The following is a 19,998-nucleotide window of genomic DNA, read 5'->3' as shown; positions in this document are numbered from 1 at the left end:
ATGCGGGCTCGCCACCCTCTCCGCAGCCCATAAGCTTGCAGCAGTCCACCTGGGCATGCAGCCGACGGGAGAGCACCGAAGACTTTGCCCGAGCACAGTGGAGGGTTCCATCACTTATCGTGATAAGCTTACGTGAGGCCCTTGGCGGCTTTTGGCGGCTTTGTCGGCTATTTCCTGACTGCTGTGCTTGGCAGTGACGAGGACGCTGATGTTATCCCTCGTCTGTTGCCATGTACAGCTAGGTCAACATCAAAAGAGGCAAAAGCATGTAAGACGGACGAATGATCTGCCTCAGATCCATAAAATTACCGGGCTGCTCAACACCTGCAGGGCCAATGCGCGTGATCATCACTCCTATGCATATTGAGCACTTGAGTCGCGCCGGCGTCAGAACGACAAGAACCCCCGGAGGTCCGGAAAGCACAAAATCAGCATCAATATATGGTGTCTCTGCCATGGTAGACCAGGCCTACAGTTGAACTCTATGCCACTTCCTCTTGAAACCCTTCGGTCAACCTCCTTGTAATAACACCATGTCCGACATTCCGATCATACAAGTGCTAGAGAAGGAGCGCTATTTCAATCAACATTTAGTCGCACTTCCTGATGCCATCCCCTACGCACCACTGGGCACCTCCTCCGTCCGCCTACGGACGAAGGTGATGTCCCTCACCTCCAACAATATGACTTACGCAAAAGCTGGGTTTCTGATGAAATGGTGGGGGGTCCATCCCCTTCCGCCTTCGACGCCGGCACCATTTGACGATGCTACCAAATACGGCCGCATCAACTGCTGGGGTTTCGCTGAGGTGCTCGATTCCACGCACCCCTCCGTCGAGAAGGGCAGCTATATCTGGGGCTACCTGCCGATCGGAACACTCGCACAAGATCTTGTGGTCGAAAAGGGGGGTGTCCCGGGCCAAGTCTTTGTGAAGAATGACTACCGGCAGGACATCTTTTCCATGTACAACCGCTACTTCGTATTCCCTCCAGATCTTGATTCGCAAATAGAGTCCCGGGCAGAAAGTGTGGCGTACGATGCTATTCTGCGTGTCATGTATGAGACGTCATATTTGATCAATCGGTTCGTGTTCACACTTGAGCCGAAGGAGACAGTTAGCCCTGGCCCAGTTGGTGTGATGTGGGACTCAGACAAGGCGGATCTCAAGGGTGCAACGATAATCTGCCTTGCTCCCGGCTCCAAAGTTGCACTGTCCTTTGCACGAGAGTTGAGATATGGCGATAAGAAACCGGTGACGAAGGTTATCGGTGCAGCCAGCGACTATTCCATCGAGTTTGTCAAGAAGACTGGAGAATACGATGAAGTCATATCCACAGCCGAGGACCCATCCAAGATATTGGCTGGCATCCCCGATGATAGCAAAATCGTTCTGGTAGACTTTGGGGGCCGGGGTGGTATCGCCCAGAAATGGGCCACAGCCATCTCCAAGTCTCGCAAGAACGTTCTGCTTATGAAGTGTGGCAGGGAAATCTCTGAGCAGTCTTCGTCTGAGGTGTTGGCTAGCTTCCAGCAGGCAAAGTCAGTGACGCCAACGTACGAATCTGCGCAGATCAACGCCAGTGATATTCGAGACCGTGCTCTTGCAAAGGTCGGCGAGGAAAAATATTTCAGGGACTTTGAGGCAGCTTGGGAAATATTCAAGAAGACTCCGGTTAAGGGCTTGAGAATTTCCTGGGGAACTGGTCTGGATGATGTGCTCAAAGGGTGGAAATCATTGGCCAGGGGCACAGTGCAGCCAGACGAGGGCCTGGTTTATGTGATCTGAATGGGTTCAATGTTCGTATCTCGGCTTATCCGGATGACAAGAGCTCATGTGGAACATTCAGAGTAAATGCTCAAGTACCCTCAAGTACCCTAGGGTAGTTTGGTAGAGGCCACTATTTTCCTGTAGAGTCTGGGTATATTTCAAGTTCAACGCTTCTTTAAGCAAAACAAGTCTATGCAAAAGCGACACATGCCGCACTCACAGATTCACCGCCATGGTCATTACAGCCACGAGCACTGCCAACAGCGATGCGCGTAGCAAGCCACCCCCGCTTCCACCCCCTCCAAGTCCGCTCGCACTGCCTTTCATGCCTTCCTCAAAGCCAGCCTCCTCACCGCCTAGGTATAGGGCGCCGGCGTCTGTCAGCCCACCGTCGTAGTCGAACAACGCGACGTTGTCGCCAACGAAGCCATTAACGTCGTTGTCCTTCCGGAAAGCGCCAAACCAAGAGTAGGACTCGATATAGTCCAGACTATCCAAGTAACTAAGACTCTGGTTCATCATCGCCACTGTGTCGTCCTCGTCTTGCTGCGGGAGGGCCATCTCTGTGATCCAAAACTTGAGGTTGTCTGGGTCGACTGCGCCGCTGTCTGACGAGTTGGTGTAATACTCTTTCATCGTCCCTATCCAAGAAGCCAGACCTTCGAAGTTGCCGTACCTTTACGGATGACCGAGTTGTATTAGTAAAATATTTCTTTTTGGATCCAAAAGATACTGGAACTGGACTAACCAATGCAAGGCCACAAAATCTGTTGGACAACCACTGTCCGGCTGGATCTCCCAGCAGGCCTCATTGAACTCCCGCAGCCAATTCAACCCGTTCTCAGACCCTGTGACACTGGGGTGGGAGATGTTCCAACTGCGCGAGGATGAAGTTCGCAGAGGTACGATGTCATCTATGTACGCCCGTGCCGCATCTGAGGGAGAGATGGCGCTCCCGCCGCTAGAGGTTGTCCCGTCGGGTTCGTTGAATGCGAGCAGGTGGGTTGAGCTTGCTGGCAGGGAACTGATGGCTCCTTGAACGTCGGGGGAGGATGCATCATCGACACCGTGGATCAAGGGCACAAACTTGAGCGTCGAGTTCACATCCTGCACGGGATATGCTGACCACGTGTAGTACCAGATATCCTGGAGTTCGGGGAGAGTAGAAGGTTTAGATCGCCCTCGTGTGAATCTCCGATGTATGCGAGGCCGCGTTTTGATGTATGATCCGATTCCTGCGACACTGCAAAAGGCAAGAGTAGTGTGCTTGCCAACAAGGCTGATGATGTTGTTTGTCTCATGCTGGAGAAAGACTCTGGTGGAAAAGACTGGCTGGCGTTCAAGGAAATAGCACTTGTCGTATATACCCTTCTGCAACAAAATCATCTGCAAATTCGGGGGCCTGGTTCATATATACTCAACGACCGTTATCTGCCGCCAAGTTCACGGTGCCATTCCAAGAACCGCTGCCCTGAATCCCACCACTAGATGAGCAGCGTGGTGGTGTACCCATCGCCACAACCTGCTTGGTGACGTCACGAGGGAACCCAGGTCTATTATCGTCTTATCCAGGGGTCCAGCCAAGGCACGCGGCACGCCGACAGTATGAACACATCATCAGCAGAGCCCGCTCTCATCTTGTTGAGGAAGCCTTCCGAACGAATCGACACGCAGACACCAAAAAAAAGACATTGTTGTCAAGGCCGCGACGCGCTTGTGCAGTTACATTGACGAACAGGCGCCCGGCTCCAGCTTTGCTCCACTGAGGCGGCAATAAAATCTGCCGAACTGTGCCTCGTCGCGAGCCTGTCACACGCATGTGGGGAACATTTGAACGCAACCCTGGAAGTCTTCCTACGCGAATGTCTGGCAAAGACCTTCTTGTATGTAAGGTGAAGGCTTCCAAATTCTTGGAGTATAGAGATACATATCCTTATATCTTGAATATACGAGATATATAAACTTTAGACTACTTTAAAGGGGTTCGTCTGAGGTGGTACGTGGGTGTAGCTACCTAGGGTAGGTACTTGACGCGCTGTACATGCTTCCGGGGAGCCGGGACGTCGGGACGCGCATTCGGCAGATCGACGACCAAACAGTAGCCAACCAGTCTTTCACAGGGTTCCTGCGGGCCTGCGGGCCCGTTATTCAAGTGGATGTAGTTCAACAGGGCGCTGAATAAACGCCGTTACGCACAGCAGTATAGCGCCAGGCCCTTATTAGCCTACTAGCAGTAGGCCCATCTTTGAGCCCGCGCGTCACGCCCAAGCCCTCATTGCCCGCCCCCACCCGGTCTGGACTCTAAACTTGGGCCGTGGAGGATTTCGCAAACATCGTACATGTATATACCCACGAACTACGGATGACAATCATGCAATAATTTATGGCTACGGAGAGCCCCAGCCAGGCCTTAAGGGTGTGGGCCAAGATCAGCAAGCGGACACGTCCAGAAGCAGCCATGCAGTCGTAGGATCTGGAGTGACACCAAGCGGCGATTATGGTGCCACTGCCCAGTTTGAGTCATTCATGGGAGACACAGGCCAACCTGTCCCGGCGTTGGACTTCAACGGGTTTGTGCTCCATGCTGCGCCCAAACCCGTTCCCGAAGAACTCCAGCGAGAATCCAGTGGGGCTTCCGTCACGGAGCCAGACGCCGTCATGAAATGTGGTTTCGCTTCTATTCCGTATAAGTCCGAGGACATACATGGCGCCTTCATACGGTGGTAAGCACTCAAGACCGAAGGCGCCATGTATGTCCTCGGACGTATACGGAATAGAAGCGAAACCACATACATGGCGCCTTCATACGGTGGTAAATACTCAAGACCTTCGATGATTATGCTGCGCTTTTCAAGAATTGTTACGATAACTTGGAGCCGGGGGTTGTATTGAGTTACAAGATGCTGTTTTCAAATTGATGTGCACAGATGGATCGAATGATGGCTCGTACATCGAGAAGTTCTCTCGGCTCACCTTGGAGTCCGGCAGGTCTGTTGGTCGAGACCTTGACATACCCAGCAAATATAAGGACATGCTGACTGAAGCTGGCTTCTTGGATGTCGTGGAGAAAATTGGTCCTGTCCCCGGAAAAGATGACCCATCACTCTTCATTTTGATCCTTATTGTCTTTTTCTTTCTGAGCCATTGCCATCGTCTCTCATTTCTGTCTTCTGCTGGTATCAGACTCCTGCTGAAAGGCTTGACAAATCGCTGACCTTCACCAGGAAACCCGTGGCCAGACGATGCTAAATTCAAGTCACTCAGCTACTGGCAAATGGTCAACTCTCACAGAGCGCTCCGTGGATTCGGATTGAAGCTCTTTCGGAAGCTCGGGATGGAACCGGATGCCATCGAAGAACTCGTTGAAAAGGCAAAAACGGACATAACCCATTCTACATTGCATTTCTTCTTCCCCATGTGAGCCCTGGAGTTTATCCCGACCGCCAGGGCTCAGCCCGAGTGCGACCAATGATTGATCAAACGTAAAGATGTGTTGTTTATGGTAGAAAAACATATGAATGGGAGCTGGAGCAGCCCCCTCAAAAACGAGCGAGGACGAGATGGATACGCAAGGGAAGGCGGCCCAGAAGTAGTACAGAACAATCCCAACCATACATACGGACAAGCCACTATTTCTTGATGAGAAGCAATGGCTTGCTGATGATATCAAGGTCTCGACGAAAGTAGAAATACTCTAGCTCAGGACGAGAAGAGCGATTGTGCGTATTTCAGGCTCAGAATGAACGCAAAGCCGCCCCTTGGCAATAACATCTTTGGATTGATTAGCAGACAGGCCGTTCGGTATACTCAAAAAAACGGCGTCCCCTCAATTAGCCTGGTAGACATTATTGAGCATCATTATAGGACTTCCCCCAAGGGCTACTGGAACGTCATCGGCGATGTCGTGCGTCCGTAGGTCTGGAGCACGTGTTGTTGTCAGATGACAGCAGTTTGATAGTAATAAATGCCTTTTGCGGCACAATTCATGTCCGGGTCTTTGAGTTGATTGCATTTGAAATGGATCCAAGTCACCACAGGTGTGCTATTTTTATTCTCGGAGATCGTTCCCGGCTGCCCCAGGGTGAGCAATGTGAGAGGTGTCATGTAGAACTACTTCACGCCGGACTACTCGTTACCCAGCAGGAAACAGAAGGGTACCAGTAATACCTAGTTATTAGATTCAACCTCATATAGCTTTGAGCTGTGCAATCCTTTGTCATCGTCGATCTCGGAATTCCTATGATAGGTTTCCAAGATCCGATTCTTATCCAGCTTCGATTGTGACATGCAATCCTCATCAAACTGCCATTTGCATACTGAGATATGACCAGGATGAGTTGCATTTGGCACAGAGGTCGATGGTACTTACGCTCGATGACATTGGCCTCTGTTATGACAGCCCTCCGGCGCAGTTGTTTTTGACAGACTTGATTCTACCAGCTCCAAGACGATCTTGGAAATCTTGACCAAGCTCTCGGTGAAATTGTCTGGATCCCGCCTCGGCTCGATCTGCCAGAGAAGTGCCAGGTTGGTTCTACTTGTCCTGTCTTGTATTTATGAAGCAAGCAATCCACAGACGGGAAGCCTGGAACAGACGATCCAGTCCAGCCCCATCCTCGGAGCCCTTATTACCGCGAACAGGGCCAACTGACCCACCCGACACCACTGTTGAATAAGATTCTCGGAGACGTCGCGCCGCATGCCAAATCATGCACAGGGTAGTGTATTGTGTATAAAAAGCTTGGCTGTGCCTCGGCCGCGCTCATTGGCGTAGGCCCTCTGGGCATGACGATCTATGCCCCGTGCGGGCCTGTGAGTCGGTAGTGCTGCCGTTGCCAAGACAGTTTACATTGTTTATTCAACACCGGCTAATCAAGGATTCTTCGGCGGATGAACTCGACGCCCTTCATGCTTCGAACTCCGTGAGTGGCCCAGTCTCGAGGCCCGCTCTCTCAAGCGCGATAAGCTGAGTTACAGACGAAGACGCTTTTAAAAGCATGGGCGCCCGCGCTCTAACCACCGCATCTGCCTTGAGGCATCCGTGAACTCATACATACCTAGGTGCTCTGATTACGACAATCTGTCGGGCAATTTCACAGAACATTGACTCATTCCTCGATACCAAACCGTTGCAAAATGAAGGTCGGGCTTGTTCTTATCGCCGCCGTGACCTCGGTCACCGCACATGCTACATGGCAACAGCTGTGGGTTGGGACCGAGGACAAAGTCTCGACTTGCGTGCGGACCGTCAAGGACAACTCGCCCATCGCCAGCGTCACTGATGCCGCGATGTTCTGTGGTCGAAGCCCCGCGGCCTCTTCCGGAATCTGCGAGGTCAAGGGTCAGTCTCGCACTGCTGATTATTCTAAACCATAATACCATACTCACGGTTCTTGTAGCTGGTTCACCCCTGACCGTCGAGATGCACCAGCAGCCTGGCGATAGGTCCTGCAGCCAGCCAGCCATCGGAGGAAACCACTACGGCCCAGTAATGGTCTACATGGCGAAGGTTAACGACGCGAAGACGGCTGACACCTCGTCGGCAAGCTTCTTCAAGGTTGCTGAAGACGGCTACACTGGCACGACTGCTTCGTGGGGAACCGAGATTCTCAATGCAAACTGCGGCAAGAGGGCTTTCACTGGTACGGCTATCTCCTCCTTTTTCAAATACATTGGAGAACTATTTGCTAACCGTTTTGAAGTCCCTGCCAACATTGCACCTGGAAACTACCTAGTCCGAGCCGAAGCGATTGCCCTTCATGCTGGAGCAGGACAGCCACAGCCCTACGTATCGTGCTTCCAAATAAACGTCACAGGAGGTGGTTCTGCGAACCCAGCGGGCGTGAAATTCCCCGGGGCATATAAGACCAGCGACGCGTTGTTCTCCAAGGCTATATATGATTCCAGCTTCAAGTATACCAGCGTAGGGCCCGCCGTCTATAGCGGCTGATATTACCGAAGCAAGCCGGAATTTTGGCCACTTGGACAGGTGCATGATAAATGGATTTTGGCTTCTGACTTTGTATATACTCTTTTGAGTTTCAAATAGAACATGCTAGACTAGTAGGCACCATTGCCTGTTGCGACTGGTTACTCCTTGATCACATGCCCTGGTGAAGGTGAGCTGTTAAAGTCGCCTGGTCTCACTTGGTTGCTGTGGCATGTACGTTGTCAAAGTCCTTGATAGGTGCTCTAATACTTCGCGGCTGAGGCAGCTCACTATTTATTTGGAATGGAATGATTTCGGGGTACTAATTACTGACAGAATTTTTCGTTGGTTCTACAGCTGGGCTTCCATGCCCTCAGTCTACTTACTATTTTCGGGTTTGGTAGTTGTGAGGCCTTTTCAAGTGTCCCAGACAAGAGCCAGATCCAACCATCCTAGCTGGAGAGCATACCCATACCTGGAGGAGTAGGCACCGCTCGCTTATAGGACCAGCCAGCATGTTGGCAGCGCGCTCTTTGATGTTGCGATTGATATTCGATGGGGACCAGAAGGGCTTGAGAATCGTAGTTTGGTAGTCTAAATGGATTCCAGCCTAGCCACGACGCTGCTGCAGCATCGGAAGGTTCGCCCCAAGTCATCTTTTAACATCACTTGGCGCCGTTGTGTAGATTCTTATTAGTCGAAATGCAACTTCTATTTGAAGTCTGGAAAATGAGTACCCGAACCTTTACCGGAGGATTCCAACACAGGCGGACGTCTTGAGCGGTGGATGACACCACAGGTACCCACTGGCAGACTCAGTGCAACGTTGGTCCCCAGTTGCTGTCATCGTTGTCACCGCCCATCTGCCAACATCATTTCAGGCGTCCGCCCACTTTCTTTGGCCGGGCCGATGACGCACAGCGCCTGCTCGGAGCCCTCGAGGCTTTACCAGTGAACATTGTGGATATGCATCTTGCATCCGTGCCGTGACAGCATCCGGACAGCCCGGTTTTATGTGGACAAAGTCTGACGATCAACTGATGAGCAGAACCCAGAGTGGACTGAGTCGCGCCTGTTCGCCCCGACTCCCCATCCGAATTGAGTTGGACTCTCACCCCGCACGATCCCAGCATCTCTCCGCATTCAAGTTCCCACCCCAGTCGGCCCGGAAGTCTGGGCAATGATACTTGCTGGGCAGGAATCCACCGAGCATCCACTCTGGAATCAGACTAACCAAGCCTGCCCGGCTGCCCGGTCCTTCAGCAGAGGACGAGAAGCTGGACCTGCAGCACAAGTGCCGGATATCTTCCGGCTCGCCAGGAACCATGGTGATGGTTGTGTGGAGGCAATATCTGTCATCGCGTCATTCTCCCCCCGGATGAGGGGCCTGTTGAATATGGAGCCTCGCCCAACACTAGCAAGAGCAGGCCACGGCGATAGCTCAAGCCGCCGTCACCGGAGTATGGTGATTGAGTCCGATGTCGTGTTGTTATATCAGATGTGAATGCCGCCTCTAGCTTCGTGTAAACAAGCTTTCTTTCGCTCCACAGCTCGATTGCCTCCCCGAGCCTGCCAAAATGAAGCTCCAAGCCGCCTTGCTCGCCGCCGTGACGGCCGGTGTTGTTGTTGGTCAGACTGACGACACCGGGCCTCCATCGGAGGTGCCCTTCTATGGTCTCAGCCCGCCGGTGTATCCTACTCGTGAGTTCCTGGCTCCTACCTCTGTCAACAGAATGCACGTAGCTTTAGGGAATGCTAACACTTGCTTGCAGCCGTCGGAGATGGAAAGACCAGCCCAAAGTGGTCATCTGCCTATAAGCGGGCCAGAGCTCTCGTGGCGCAGATGACGCTTGAGGAGAAGAGCAATATCACACGCGGGTTTCCTGGCGCCTGTGTGGGTAACACCGGAAGCGTGGCTCGCCTCGATATCCCAGCGCTCTGCTTTGCTGATGCCCCCGACGGAATTCGTGGCCAGGAATTCGTTTCTGCCTTCCCAGCAGGCATCCACGTTGCCGCCACATTCGACAAGGACCTGATGGAGAGATACGGTCGCGCCCTAGGAGAACAGTATTACGCCAAGGGCATCAACGTCGCCCTCGGGCCCGTGGCTGGACCGCTTGGGCGTATGGTTCGCGGCGGGCGAAATTGGGAGGGTCTGTCGAATGACCCATACCTCGCTGGTGTCGGAATGGGTGCCATCACCAAGGGGATACAGGATGCCGGCGTGATCGCCACGCCCAAGCATTGGCTGTTGAACGAGCAAGAACACCGCCGTCTGCGTGGAGATCAGGGTGTTTCCATCAGCGCCGATGTCGACGACAGGACGCTCCATGAGCTCTATGCGTTCCCTTTCATGGACTCCCTTCGCGAGGGAGCAGGCGCTCTGATGTGCGGATACAATCGTGCGAACCAGTCATACGTGTGCCAGAACTCCAAGTTGCTCAACGGCGTCCTCAAGACCGAGCTTGGCTTCGAGGGCTTCGTCGTGAGTGACTGGGGGGCCCACGAGTCTGGCGTAGGCAGTGCCAACGCAGGACTAGACGTCGTCATGCCCAACGGCGGATACTGGGGCAACAACCTCACCCAGGCTGTTAACAACGGCTCTGTCAGCACCGACCGACTCGACGACATGGTCACCCGCGTGCTGGCCAGCTTCTACTACCTGCGACAGGAGAACACATTTCCCAGCCCCGCGGTATATTCCAGCACACAAAAGCACTTTGCCGTCCAAGCCCAGGCGTTTGACCACACCGAGCTGATCCACGAGATTGGAGCTGCGGGAACCGTGCTGGTCAAGAACGTCAACGGCACACTGCCCTTTAAGAATCCCAAATTCCTCAACATCTTCGGATATGACGCTACCGTCAAGGCCCAGCCGTGGGAGAACCCATCCCGCTTCGGCGGAGGCTACGAAGTCAACTTCGGCTGGGAGACATTCAACGGCACGCTGATCAGCGGTGGTGGATCAGGCAGCAGCACACCCTCTTATGTCTTTGACCCTTTCATGGCTATCTCGGAGCGCATCCGTAAGGACCGCGGCACCCTTCGGTGGGACTTCTGGTCCGAGAATCCCTCCCCGGCATATGTGAATGCTGAGCACTGCCTGGTCTTCATCAATGCCTATGCTTCTGAGGCTTTTGACAGGACAACACTCAAGGATGAGTTCTCTGACAACCTCGTCAAGAATACCGCCGCGAACTGCAGCAGCACCATTGTTGTCCTTCACTCCGCAGGTGTTCGTGTTGTAGATGAGTGGATCGACCATCCGAATGTCACTGCCGTCATCTTTGCTGGTCTGCCCGGCCAAGAGACTGGCCGGTCGCTCGTTTCGGTACTCTACGGCGATGTCAACCCCAGCGGCCGCCTGCCGTACACAGTCGCCAAGAACGAGTCCGACTACGGTTATCTGCTGAACTCGACCGTGAGTGACGACTATTACCCCGCTACCAACTTCAGTGAGGGCTTGTTCATCGACTACCGCATGTTTGACAAGGAAGATATCGAGCCACAGTTCGAGTTCGGCTTTGGGCTGAGCTACACCACGTTCGAGTACAGCGGCCTGACCACCTCGCTCGTTGGCAAGGCTTCGAACGAGAGCTTTGCTGAGTACCCCAACCCGGACATCGCGATTGTCCAGGGTGGGCATCCGGAGCTTTGGGACACTATTGCTGTGGTCAGGGCCACCGTCGAGAACTCAGGCAATGTCGACGGCGCCGATATTGCACAGCTGTACATCAGCATCCCTGCCGAGGGAACGCCGACGAGGCAGCTCCGTGGCTTCAAGCGGGTCGGTCCCCTGGCACCGAGCGAGGGAAGGCGGGCTGTATTTGAGCTGACGAGGAGAGATCTGAGTGTCTGGGATGTAGAGAAGCAGCAGTGGAGGCTGGTGAGGGGAGAGTATGGTGTTCACGTTGGAAGGAGTTCCCGGGACCTGCCGCTGACGGGCTCGTTCACGATCGAGTAATATTTGTAATCCACTAATAAAATGAATCGGCTGTGGTTTCATGATGCTTCATGATCACAAAAAACGTGACGTGGTAGATCTGTCGTCTTCAGCGGAAATTGCTGGTCTGTAAATTCTGAGTTGTCTCGGTAGAATTGTACACGATTATGTCTAAGTATTACCTGAGAGACTGCATGCGCAATGGATGAGGTTGATCACTTAGCTTGTACTTGAACTCTTGGTCTGGGTCAAGTCAAGGTCTAATAAATGGACGGGGGCAATTATGCCGGACGCCACGGGACCTGAGACCCCATTTAGTGGTGCTCTTGGCATGAGGGACTCAAAGCCAGGCTCAAGCCGATTGGGACGCTTAGGATTAACCACGCGTACCCATGTGGATCATCGGAGAGCCGCTTCGGGACGACGCTCGCGATCCATGATAATATTCAGGAACGCGCAATATTTATGTGCCACCCCCTCTATAAAGTCCTGTCTCCCAAAGCCTGTTCATGGCATAGAGACACGCCACCGAATGACACATGTGCACTATACGGTCTCCGAGCATTAGGCAATAGGTACAAACATGCATGCATCCCGGGTTTTCTTTGGGGCTGTCTCGGCCACCCTCGGTGTAGTTGGCAGCCCAGTCAATGTCAACACGCGACAGACGAGCGACTACGTCGGATACCTCATTTCAACCTTCTCCGACGCCAGACCTCAGGTCCAACAGTACCTCTCCAACGGGAACAGCGCCTCGAGCTTTACTTTCCTAAATGACGGTCAGCCCATCCTCGCGTCAACAGTCGGCACAAAGGGTGTCCGAGATATCTTCCTCACGACGAATAACGACCGGTCCCAGTACTATCTCATCGCCACTGGTAGGTTCTTGACAATACATGGATAGCCTAGAGGGCTTTATTGGGTCTAAATAACATGCCCTTCAGACCTCGATATCAATGCGGATGGGTTCTCGTGGGACAAAGCCACCAGGACAGGAAGTCGGGGCATTGTTGTCTGGAGCTCTACAAACCTCGTAGACTGGTCTGAGCCCTCACTAAGGTCGTAAGTACTTAGGAAGGCAACACTGCCGCAGACACATATCACCAAGCACCTTTACACTTTTGACACTCGCTACGAAACAGCATCGACAGCGCAACAGCAGGCATGGTCTGGGCGCCCTCAGCTGTCTACAACTCCGAGGACAACCTCTTCTACGTCTTCTGGGCGGCGCGCCACTACGCCGAGTCCGACGCCGCCCACACAGGCACAGCGACGCTGGACAGGATCCGCTACGCGACGACAGCGGACTTCGAGACTTTCGGCGCGCCTCGGGACTACGTCGCGCTGCCGGACACGCCGCTGATCGACCAGGAGTTCCAGTACCTCGGCACACCGGGTGCTTATGCGCGGTTCCTCAAGAACGAGACGGTGAACCAGGTCTACCAGGAGACCACGACGGGCGGGCTCTTTGGCGAGTGGGAACGGATCCCGGGATATGTCAGCAGCCTGAGCCCGGCTGAGGGCCCCGCGGCTTATGCGGACAACTTGACGCCCGGGTTGTACCATCTGCTGCTGGACGACTATACCCAGTACAGGCCGTTTGAGACGGCCGATATCGAGGGAGGCTCGTGGTCTAGCTCCAGCACGAGTGGCTTCCCCACCGGTGTGAAGCACGGGTCTGTAACGCCAGTTACTAAGGAAGAGTACGATGCTATTTCGGCTAAATACCTGTAGTAGCGTATCTGCCCTGTCGTCAGCACATAATGACGAGGCCTCGCTTTCTCGCTCTCTGAACAGCCTTCTATGTGGTCTAGCTTCAGTAGGCACCTCGTTCATATGGCCGGCTTTCATGCGCGATATCTCTCAAGTATTTCCATGCGAAGCTACTGTCTCTATTTACATAGGCGTTCCGTATATACTCAATAGTAGTGCACTCATATCAGCTGTGACCATGATGGACAGCTAGCATTCCGAGAGCGTTAACGGGTGACCAAAATACGTCAGATGAGCCTCGTTGATCCCAGACCCATTCCTCCCCTCACCACACTGCCTCTGCGTCTGGAAATCGCTGGTACTCGTGCATACGAACGTGTTATTGGCACCTACGGGGTCTCGTTGCCAGTACGAGTTGCGGGTCGAGGACTGATATCCGTCACTCACGCCCGGGAAGTTGGGGACGCCGTCGTCTTCATCTGGATGCATGATAACATGATGGGGTCAAAAGAATATCCAAGCCTGTGCAGACCGGCCTCTTCTCGGAAACCATGGGGCAATGCTGTTCTGCTTACGAGTAGACCGGAAGTACCTTGTGGTACAAGGGCTTGCCGCGAGGAAGTTGGTCTCCACCGCCTGGACGTAGAGAGCGTCACCCGTTCGGGGCTCCCCAAAGGTGTACACAGTCAGGTTTGGGAAAAGTGGTTGGAACTGCGTGGCAGCGAGCGAGGCCATAGATCCACCGAGACTGAGTGAGTATGTTAGTGGTGTGAGCATGTGAATCAACCTCCTCAGAAAAACAACCTTCCAGGATTTAAATCAAGTTCAGGTTGAGCAATTCTGTGAAAGAATAAAATCAACACGCACCTATGCCCAGTAATAACAACCCCATATCCAGGAAACTCCCCCAGCACCCCATTCACCAGCCCCAGGACCTGTTCCCTCGCCGCCGTCCAAGCAAGGTAGAACCCGCCGTGCACCAGGCACCCGGCACAGTTCCCCTCCGCGCTCTCGAACGGCGCCAGCGTGATATTGAGGTCGACCTGGAAGTTCCTGTCGGATGCGGTGCCGCGGAACACGACCACCGCCTCGCGCGCGGCGTCGTCCCGCAGGACCTGGCCCTGGATGTCGTACGTGGTCTCGTTGATGAAGCCCGCGCGGGAGAAGCCCGCCGGCGGACCGCAGAGCGCCCCCGTGTAGACGCCCATGGAGAGGGAGGCCATGCGGTCGAGGCGGGCGAAGAGTTCTGGCGAGATCCCCTGTGTTATGTCGCTGAGGTCCGGGGTGGCCGCCAGGGCGGCGGCGAGCATGGACCTTGTGGCCTTCATCGTGGCTGGAAGCTAGGATCGCGGTCGTAGACTTGTCTTGAAGGGATGCTCGACAACTACGTGGGAGGAACTGGACTGTTTATAATTGATTTTACATTATTGTATCTTCGAGCTGTAGGAAGTCTGGGGAGTGTCATATGCCTAGCAGAGTGTCATGCGTCATCTCTGCCCTGGCCCCCGCCTGCATCTGTAATATGTTTTATTATCGTCACAAGGGTTTCCGTATTGGTCGCTTTCCTACCCAGACCCAGTTCCTCTCGACCAGCCTATGTGCTGATCATGTCATTTTTTTTTTTCGGAATCCCTGACAATAGGCCGTAGTTTCCTCTTGCTTCGGCGAATATACCACCAATGACATGTTTCGAGCCTGTCCGGGCAAGCATGCAACCCTTGGGAACCCGGCGGGAAGGAGGTTGGAGTCAATTAGCACGTGGAGAATGCCTCGAAACATTTTTTTTGGCCGAGGCTCGATCGTCATCATTGGGGCTAAGCGTCTGGGTGAAAACCATAAAATGGGGTGACATATATGTCAGGCCCATGAACAAAGCTGGTGTGTAGATGCAGGGCATGCCATTCTGGACCGTTCGTGGAGGTGGAAAATGCCAAGCTCCAATCGCATCCCTTGACGGTCACAGGAGGGTGTCAACCACGACGACGAAGACATACAGGGCTCCTAGTTGAAGCCAGACTCGTCTAAATTCTGATCTATATGCTCGTAAAAAAAGGATGTCACAAGCGTACTATTGAAAGCAAGTAGCCCGCCGCTCGCTATGCAGATAATCTCTTCCCAGGTTCCCAGTTATTATGGCCGCCGACTCCCAGTTGCGGCCGGCCGAATGGACTAGCAAAAACATGATGGACGGTAATAATGAATAATAATGATGCCATGCTTCAGGCCCGAATCAAAATCCCCACGCCAAGAAAGACTTTTGGCCTGCTTCGACATCAACCTTGGAGGATGACTAACCCAGCAGTGCCTTGCGCCACTCGATCTCACTGGATTGACCGAGGGAAGCGCAATTGTTGTGCTCGAGGCTGGCTGGCTGATGGTGATGAGCGCTCGAACTTGAGATATTCTGTCGGTGACACGTGTGTGGCCGCTTCGAACTCCGATGGCGCATACTTCCGACCGAATCCTGCGAGCACCATGACGGTTTCGGCCTTGATCCGTCCCCGATTCATCCCTAGATGTATCCGCAATCCTCCTGGACTGCAGCGACCGCCTTGCCCTCCTCCATTGCTACCCTGTTGGCAGATTTGCTTTCGAGCATGTCGATCCCCTCGATGCCGGCACCGAAATCCATGACCAAGATCTTGGGATCTTGTCCGGTAGACACGATCCTGCGGTAGTCGGATTTGGCGCTCAACACCCAACTGGCATGCCATCTAGGGAAGTCCAGTAACTGGCGGCCCGTCTCCATGTCGAACACCTTGATGTCGGTGTCATACGAGCCCGAGATCAGCCGTCCCGAGACACTGTCTATGTGCAGGGACCGCACCAAGCTCTCATGCGCCTTCATTTCTCGGAGGCATTCGCCCGTGTTGGCGTCCCAGATACGAATCACCTTGTCGTTACCAGCACTGGCGACGTACCTTCCATCCTCGCTGAACTGGCTGCACGCCAACCCCTTGGTGTGACCCTGGAACTCGCGGATCTGCTTGCCGGTGTCAATGTTCCACAGCTTGACCCGGAAGTCCCCACTACAGGAAACAACCGTGTTACCGCGCATCTGCACCGCATTGACCGGCCCGCTATGGCCTCTGAGTTGTTTCAGGAGCTGACCTGTCTCGCGGTCCCAGACGCAGATGCTGATGTCCTTTGAGCAGGTCACGATGTGCTTGTCGTCGAAGCAGGAATCAAGGACGGCAGCGGTGTGGTGACGAAGGCGCCGCACAGGACGGTAGCCACCCTTGACATCGTACACGATGCACGAGGCGTCCGAGCTTCCCGTGACGAGGATATTGTCATCGTACTGGAGGCAAAGAATGGACGCCTTGTGGTGGGTCTGGAAAGAGACGGTTGTCGGCACCGAGGTCGTGCGGTTCTGGTCGGCTTGGGCTCCCGTATGCGGCTCGTGGCTTGCCGAGTGGGTTGGGTTGCCATCCTCATCGTAGAGCAAGGCGTTATCCTTCACAACCTCGGGCGGGCCAATGACCAACTTGCACGCCAGCGTATGCATGTCCCATATGCGGATGGTCTTGTCGCGCGAGCCGGTAATAATCTTTTGCCTGTGCGGAAAAGAATGGTCAGTATGTGATACAGTAATAACCCCATACACTGTCGCCAGGGGGGGAGGGGAGGACAAGCCATACTCGTCGAACTGTAAACAGTAGATGCTGTCTGAGTGCCCGTTGAGGTAGATGGACGTGGCATGACCGCGCTTCCACCTCTGGCCCAGCTCTTCGGTGACCCTGTAAGCATCTTTCCAGTTGATGCTGGGCTTGACAGCGGGCACGCCTAGTCCTGTGCCTGGCTGGATGGGGTTGCTCGTCGCATATGTGCCAGTCTTCTCACGCAAGTAAGACTCCCTCCAGATGTGTTGAGAAGAGACCATGTCGCGCCACGAGCGAGAAACCAGGCTCGACCTCGCCAGATCCGCTGCATCGAGGTGGGCGAGCACCTGGATCGCCAATTCCGCCGGCAGCCTGTCGATGAAGTCGATTCTGCTGATCTCTGGGGCGCAGGGATACAGGACCTGACCACCTTCTGACTGCACCAGGTCCAGGTCCTGGGGATCACCGGCGTCGGAGTCGGAGCTGGTGACAGCGATGCCGATGCCACTCTCGCGGTCGGTCTGGGTCGAGTCCAGGGTCAATCTTTTGTTTTTCAGGACGGGCATGTCGGCTCGCCCCTGCGGATGCACGGTGGGAAATATGTCGTGCTGCCAGGCGGCGGCGGCGGCCCGCGCACCGGAACCGCCATTCCGCGGTATGACAGGCGGCTCACCACCGAGGCCGGGCCTTGGGACCGAGTAGGGGATGTCATCTTGTGGTTGGTAGGGGACCTCGTGGGGGTTCATTGCGAAGTCGCCGTACAGGATACGGGAGTGTCGGAAACTGGTAGCCTGTCGCAGGCGGTGCCACGTCGCATTGATGCCGTGGCTTGTCGTCGGCCGAGACTGCTGTGTACTGGGGGAGGTTGGGGTGGTTTGGATGTGGTGATGTGAGTAGGAGGGGGAGTGGCCCGGACGCTGGTGGCGGTTCGGTTCGCGTGGCTCTTCAAACGTGTCTGTAGCGATCGATGTTCGGCGGTGGACGAGACCTCTGATGGAGACGGAGGCGCGTCTGAAGATGCCACTGATCCTGCCCTTGCCCTTTCCCCTGGCGGCACCGGCGAGGTCTGAGCATGTAGTGTCGTCGTCGACGAAGCCGGTGGCCGGGCCAGTAGCGGGGCCTGTTGTGGAGGCCGAGCTAGAGGGCGTGGCGGCGGCCAGTTGGGAGGCCGCGGCCGTGTGGGAGCGCTCAAGGGAGTAGTCGCGGAACTTGGCCTCGAGGGCGTCGGGCGCGATGATGGTTGACTTTGGGCGCCAGGGCAACGACATGCTTCGACGCTGTTTGGTGGTCTGGCTGCGTCGAGGCAAGGGCGCGCAGTACGAGGAGGAGGACGAGGCAGAGGCAGAGGGGTCGGGCGTGCAGGAGGACTGGCGTGGTTTGAGCGGGAAAGGGAGGGTGTCGATGGACGAGTCGTTGTCGGTTTCGGAGTACAAAGCCTCGTGGGCGGGCGCCCAGTCGGAGATTGGAAAGATGCGGCGGGCGGAGGAAGAGGCCATGCCTGCTCGTGAGTCGGGGGTCGGGAGTGGGATCGAAGGGAGCAAGCAGAGCAGTGGCCCGGGGTTGGCGTGTGCGAGCGAGCACGAAGCTGCTGGCGAGTGTTCGGGTGTTGAAAGTCGAGGCTGTGGAGGAAAGGGCGGAGGGCGGCGGTCTGGGTCCCTTCCCTTCCTCTTTCAATCTTGTCTCCGGTCCTCAGCCTCCTTCCCCGTCTTTCCTTGGCCCGGGTCCCGTAATTGCCAACACACGGGCAGTCGCACCTGCACTGGCTGACGTTGTTGTCAGATCCAGTCGCTGATGCAAAAGCAATCAATGGCTGACAGGCACGAGACACAGACAGAAGGGTAGGGCCAGGGCAGGGCAGGGCAGGGCAGGGCAGGGCAGGGCAGAGACAGGATGAGGCGCAGTAGGGCCCGGCACAGCACGACAAGACGAGACAACACAAGACACAAGACTAATAAACGACGAGGACAACAACAACAACAGGGCGGCGAGAGACGAAGCGAGGCGGCCAGATGGGGGCACGGACAGATTGGGCGGACGGCTAGACGACGGCTAGGCTATCTAGGTTACGTGCGAGCGAGCCACCGGAAGCAGCGTGTGTGGATCGTGGATGACGGATCGCGGGTGTGGGCGTTGGCCGGGGGCAACGAGGGTGAGATTAATGCAATGGTGGTATTGGTATTGGTGGTCGTCGTGTTGATGGTGACCAAGAGGACAGACACGACACGGCGGTGTCAGGGACAGAGGCGACAAAAGAAATAGGACCAGGAAGGGAGGACCATCGGACGGTGACCAGAGTGTGACCTGATAACAATGCGATGCGATGTCTTGCGCTGCTTTGCGCTGCTTTGCGCTCGCTGGTTGGGACTGGACAGACTGAATCGAGAGAAAAATCAATCCAAAAATGCCTGCAGCCTGCAGCCTGCAGCCTGAGACGAGACAGACAGCCGGTAGCAAAAACACGTACACCCGTTGTTGACCCTTGGAAAAACATGCCAAAAAAGACAGACGCATGCAGGCACTTGGGCCCCAGATCCCGTCTCTCAAGCGACAGCCTGCCCTGCACTGACCGCCCCTCGTCAAGGGGTACTCCGAACAGGGGCAAGGGGGAGGGGGTTGGGCCCAGGGGGCGGTGGGCAGGGGCTGGGGCTGGCAGGCACTGACTCTGGCTGTCTGGGCAGCTGCTGGGCTGTCTGGCTTCTCAATCACATGTGGCCGCCACTGCGCACTGAGCACTAGCCTGACAGACTGACTGACTGATTGGGTCTGAGGGGCCTGGGGGCTGAGGGGGGGTAGGGGGGGCCGCCCTGGCTCGGAAAGGGCACGACAAGGCGACAGACAGACAGACAACAAGACGCTAGCAGGCAATCGCAGGGTCCTGCCGCTAGCAATGCCCGACCCGACCCAGATCCAGTGCCCCATTTTCTACCGACTACGGTGTAGCCCGACACGGCCCTGACGGCCTGGTCTGCACTATCGATCTGCCCGTTCCAATCATCAGACAACGGGACCTGAAGATAGCATCTCGGCAGGCAGGCTAACCGA

General features: G+C 55.1%; 6 protein-coding genes across 6 annotated transcripts; 3 read left to right on the top strand and 3 right to left on the bottom strand.

Annotated features, from left to right (window-relative positions):
* Window positions 1–20: 20 nt before the first annotated feature.
* On the top strand, window positions 21–1,895 carry KVR01_004194 (uncharacterized protein). Its single transcript, XM_044782689.1, has one exon. The coding sequence runs from the start codon at window positions 534–536 to the stop codon at window positions 1,785–1,787; it is 1,254 nt and encodes a 417-aa protein (XP_044646358.1). The 5' UTR covers window positions 21–533; the 3' UTR covers window positions 1,788–1,895.
* A 7-nt stretch (window positions 1,896–1,902) lies between these two features.
* Window positions 1,903–3,237, bottom strand: KVR01_004548 (uncharacterized protein). The gene is made up of 2 exons (XM_044791904.1): window positions 2,518–3,237; window positions 1,903–2,445 (listed from the first exon to the last, which is right to left on the bottom strand). Exons 1-2 carry the CDS (start codon window positions 3,153–3,155, stop codon window positions 1,986–1,988), a joined length of 1,098 nt encoding a protein of 365 aa, XP_044646712.1. The 5' UTR covers window positions 3,156–3,237; the 3' UTR covers window positions 1,903–1,985.
* A 3,668-nt stretch (window positions 3,238–6,905) lies between these two features.
* On the top strand, window positions 6,906–7,719 carry KVR01_004046 (uncharacterized protein; the record flags this gene model as incomplete). Its single annotated transcript, XM_044784291.1, has 3 exons — window positions 6,906–7,110; window positions 7,169–7,411; window positions 7,472–7,719. 3 exons carry the CDS (start codon window positions 6,906–6,908, stop codon window positions 7,717–7,719), a joined length of 696 nt encoding a protein of 231 aa, XP_044646210.1.
* A 1,556-nt stretch (window positions 7,720–9,275) lies between these two features.
* On the top strand, window positions 9,276–11,708 carry KVR01_004693 (uncharacterized protein; the record flags this gene model as incomplete). The annotated part of the gene is made up of 2 exons (XM_044793814.1): window positions 9,276–9,399; window positions 9,471–11,708. The coding sequence occupies 2 exons, from the start codon at window positions 9,276–9,278 to the stop codon at window positions 11,660–11,662; spliced, it is 2,316 nt and encodes a 771-aa protein (XP_044646857.1). The 3' UTR covers window positions 11,663–11,708.
* Window positions 11,709–12,358: 650 nt separating this feature from the next.
* KVR01_004800 (uncharacterized protein) lies at window positions 12,359–14,682 on the bottom strand (the record flags this gene model as incomplete). Its single annotated transcript, XM_044788356.1, has 4 exons — window positions 12,359–12,410; window positions 13,620–13,833; window positions 13,930–14,102; window positions 14,222–14,682. The coding sequence occupies 4 exons, from the start codon at window positions 14,680–14,682 to the stop codon at window positions 12,359–12,361; spliced, it is 900 nt and encodes a 299-aa protein (XP_044646964.1).
* A 289-nt stretch (window positions 14,683–14,971) lies between these two features.
* Window positions 14,972–19,414, bottom strand: KVR01_004588 (uncharacterized protein). Its single transcript, XM_044794863.1, has 2 exons — window positions 16,996–19,414; window positions 14,972–16,911 (listed from the first exon to the last, which is right to left on the bottom strand). The coding sequence occupies exons 1-2, from the start codon at window positions 18,450–18,452 to the stop codon at window positions 15,867–15,869; spliced, it is 2,502 nt and encodes an 833-aa protein (XP_044646752.1). The 5' UTR covers window positions 18,453–19,414; the 3' UTR covers window positions 14,972–15,866.
* Between the last annotated feature and the right edge of the window lie 584 nt (window positions 19,415–19,998).

The sequence above is a fragment of the Diaporthe batatas genome (assembly GCF_019321695.1).
Source record: "Diaporthe batatas strain CRI 302-4 chromosome Unknown Contig00004, whole genome shotgun sequence".
Lineage (NCBI taxonomy): Eukaryota > Fungi > Ascomycota > Sordariomycetes > Diaporthales > Diaporthaceae > Diaporthe > Diaporthe batatas.
The sequence above is the reverse complement of the archived record's forward strand: the minus strand, read 5'-3'. Positions and strand labels throughout refer to the sequence as shown.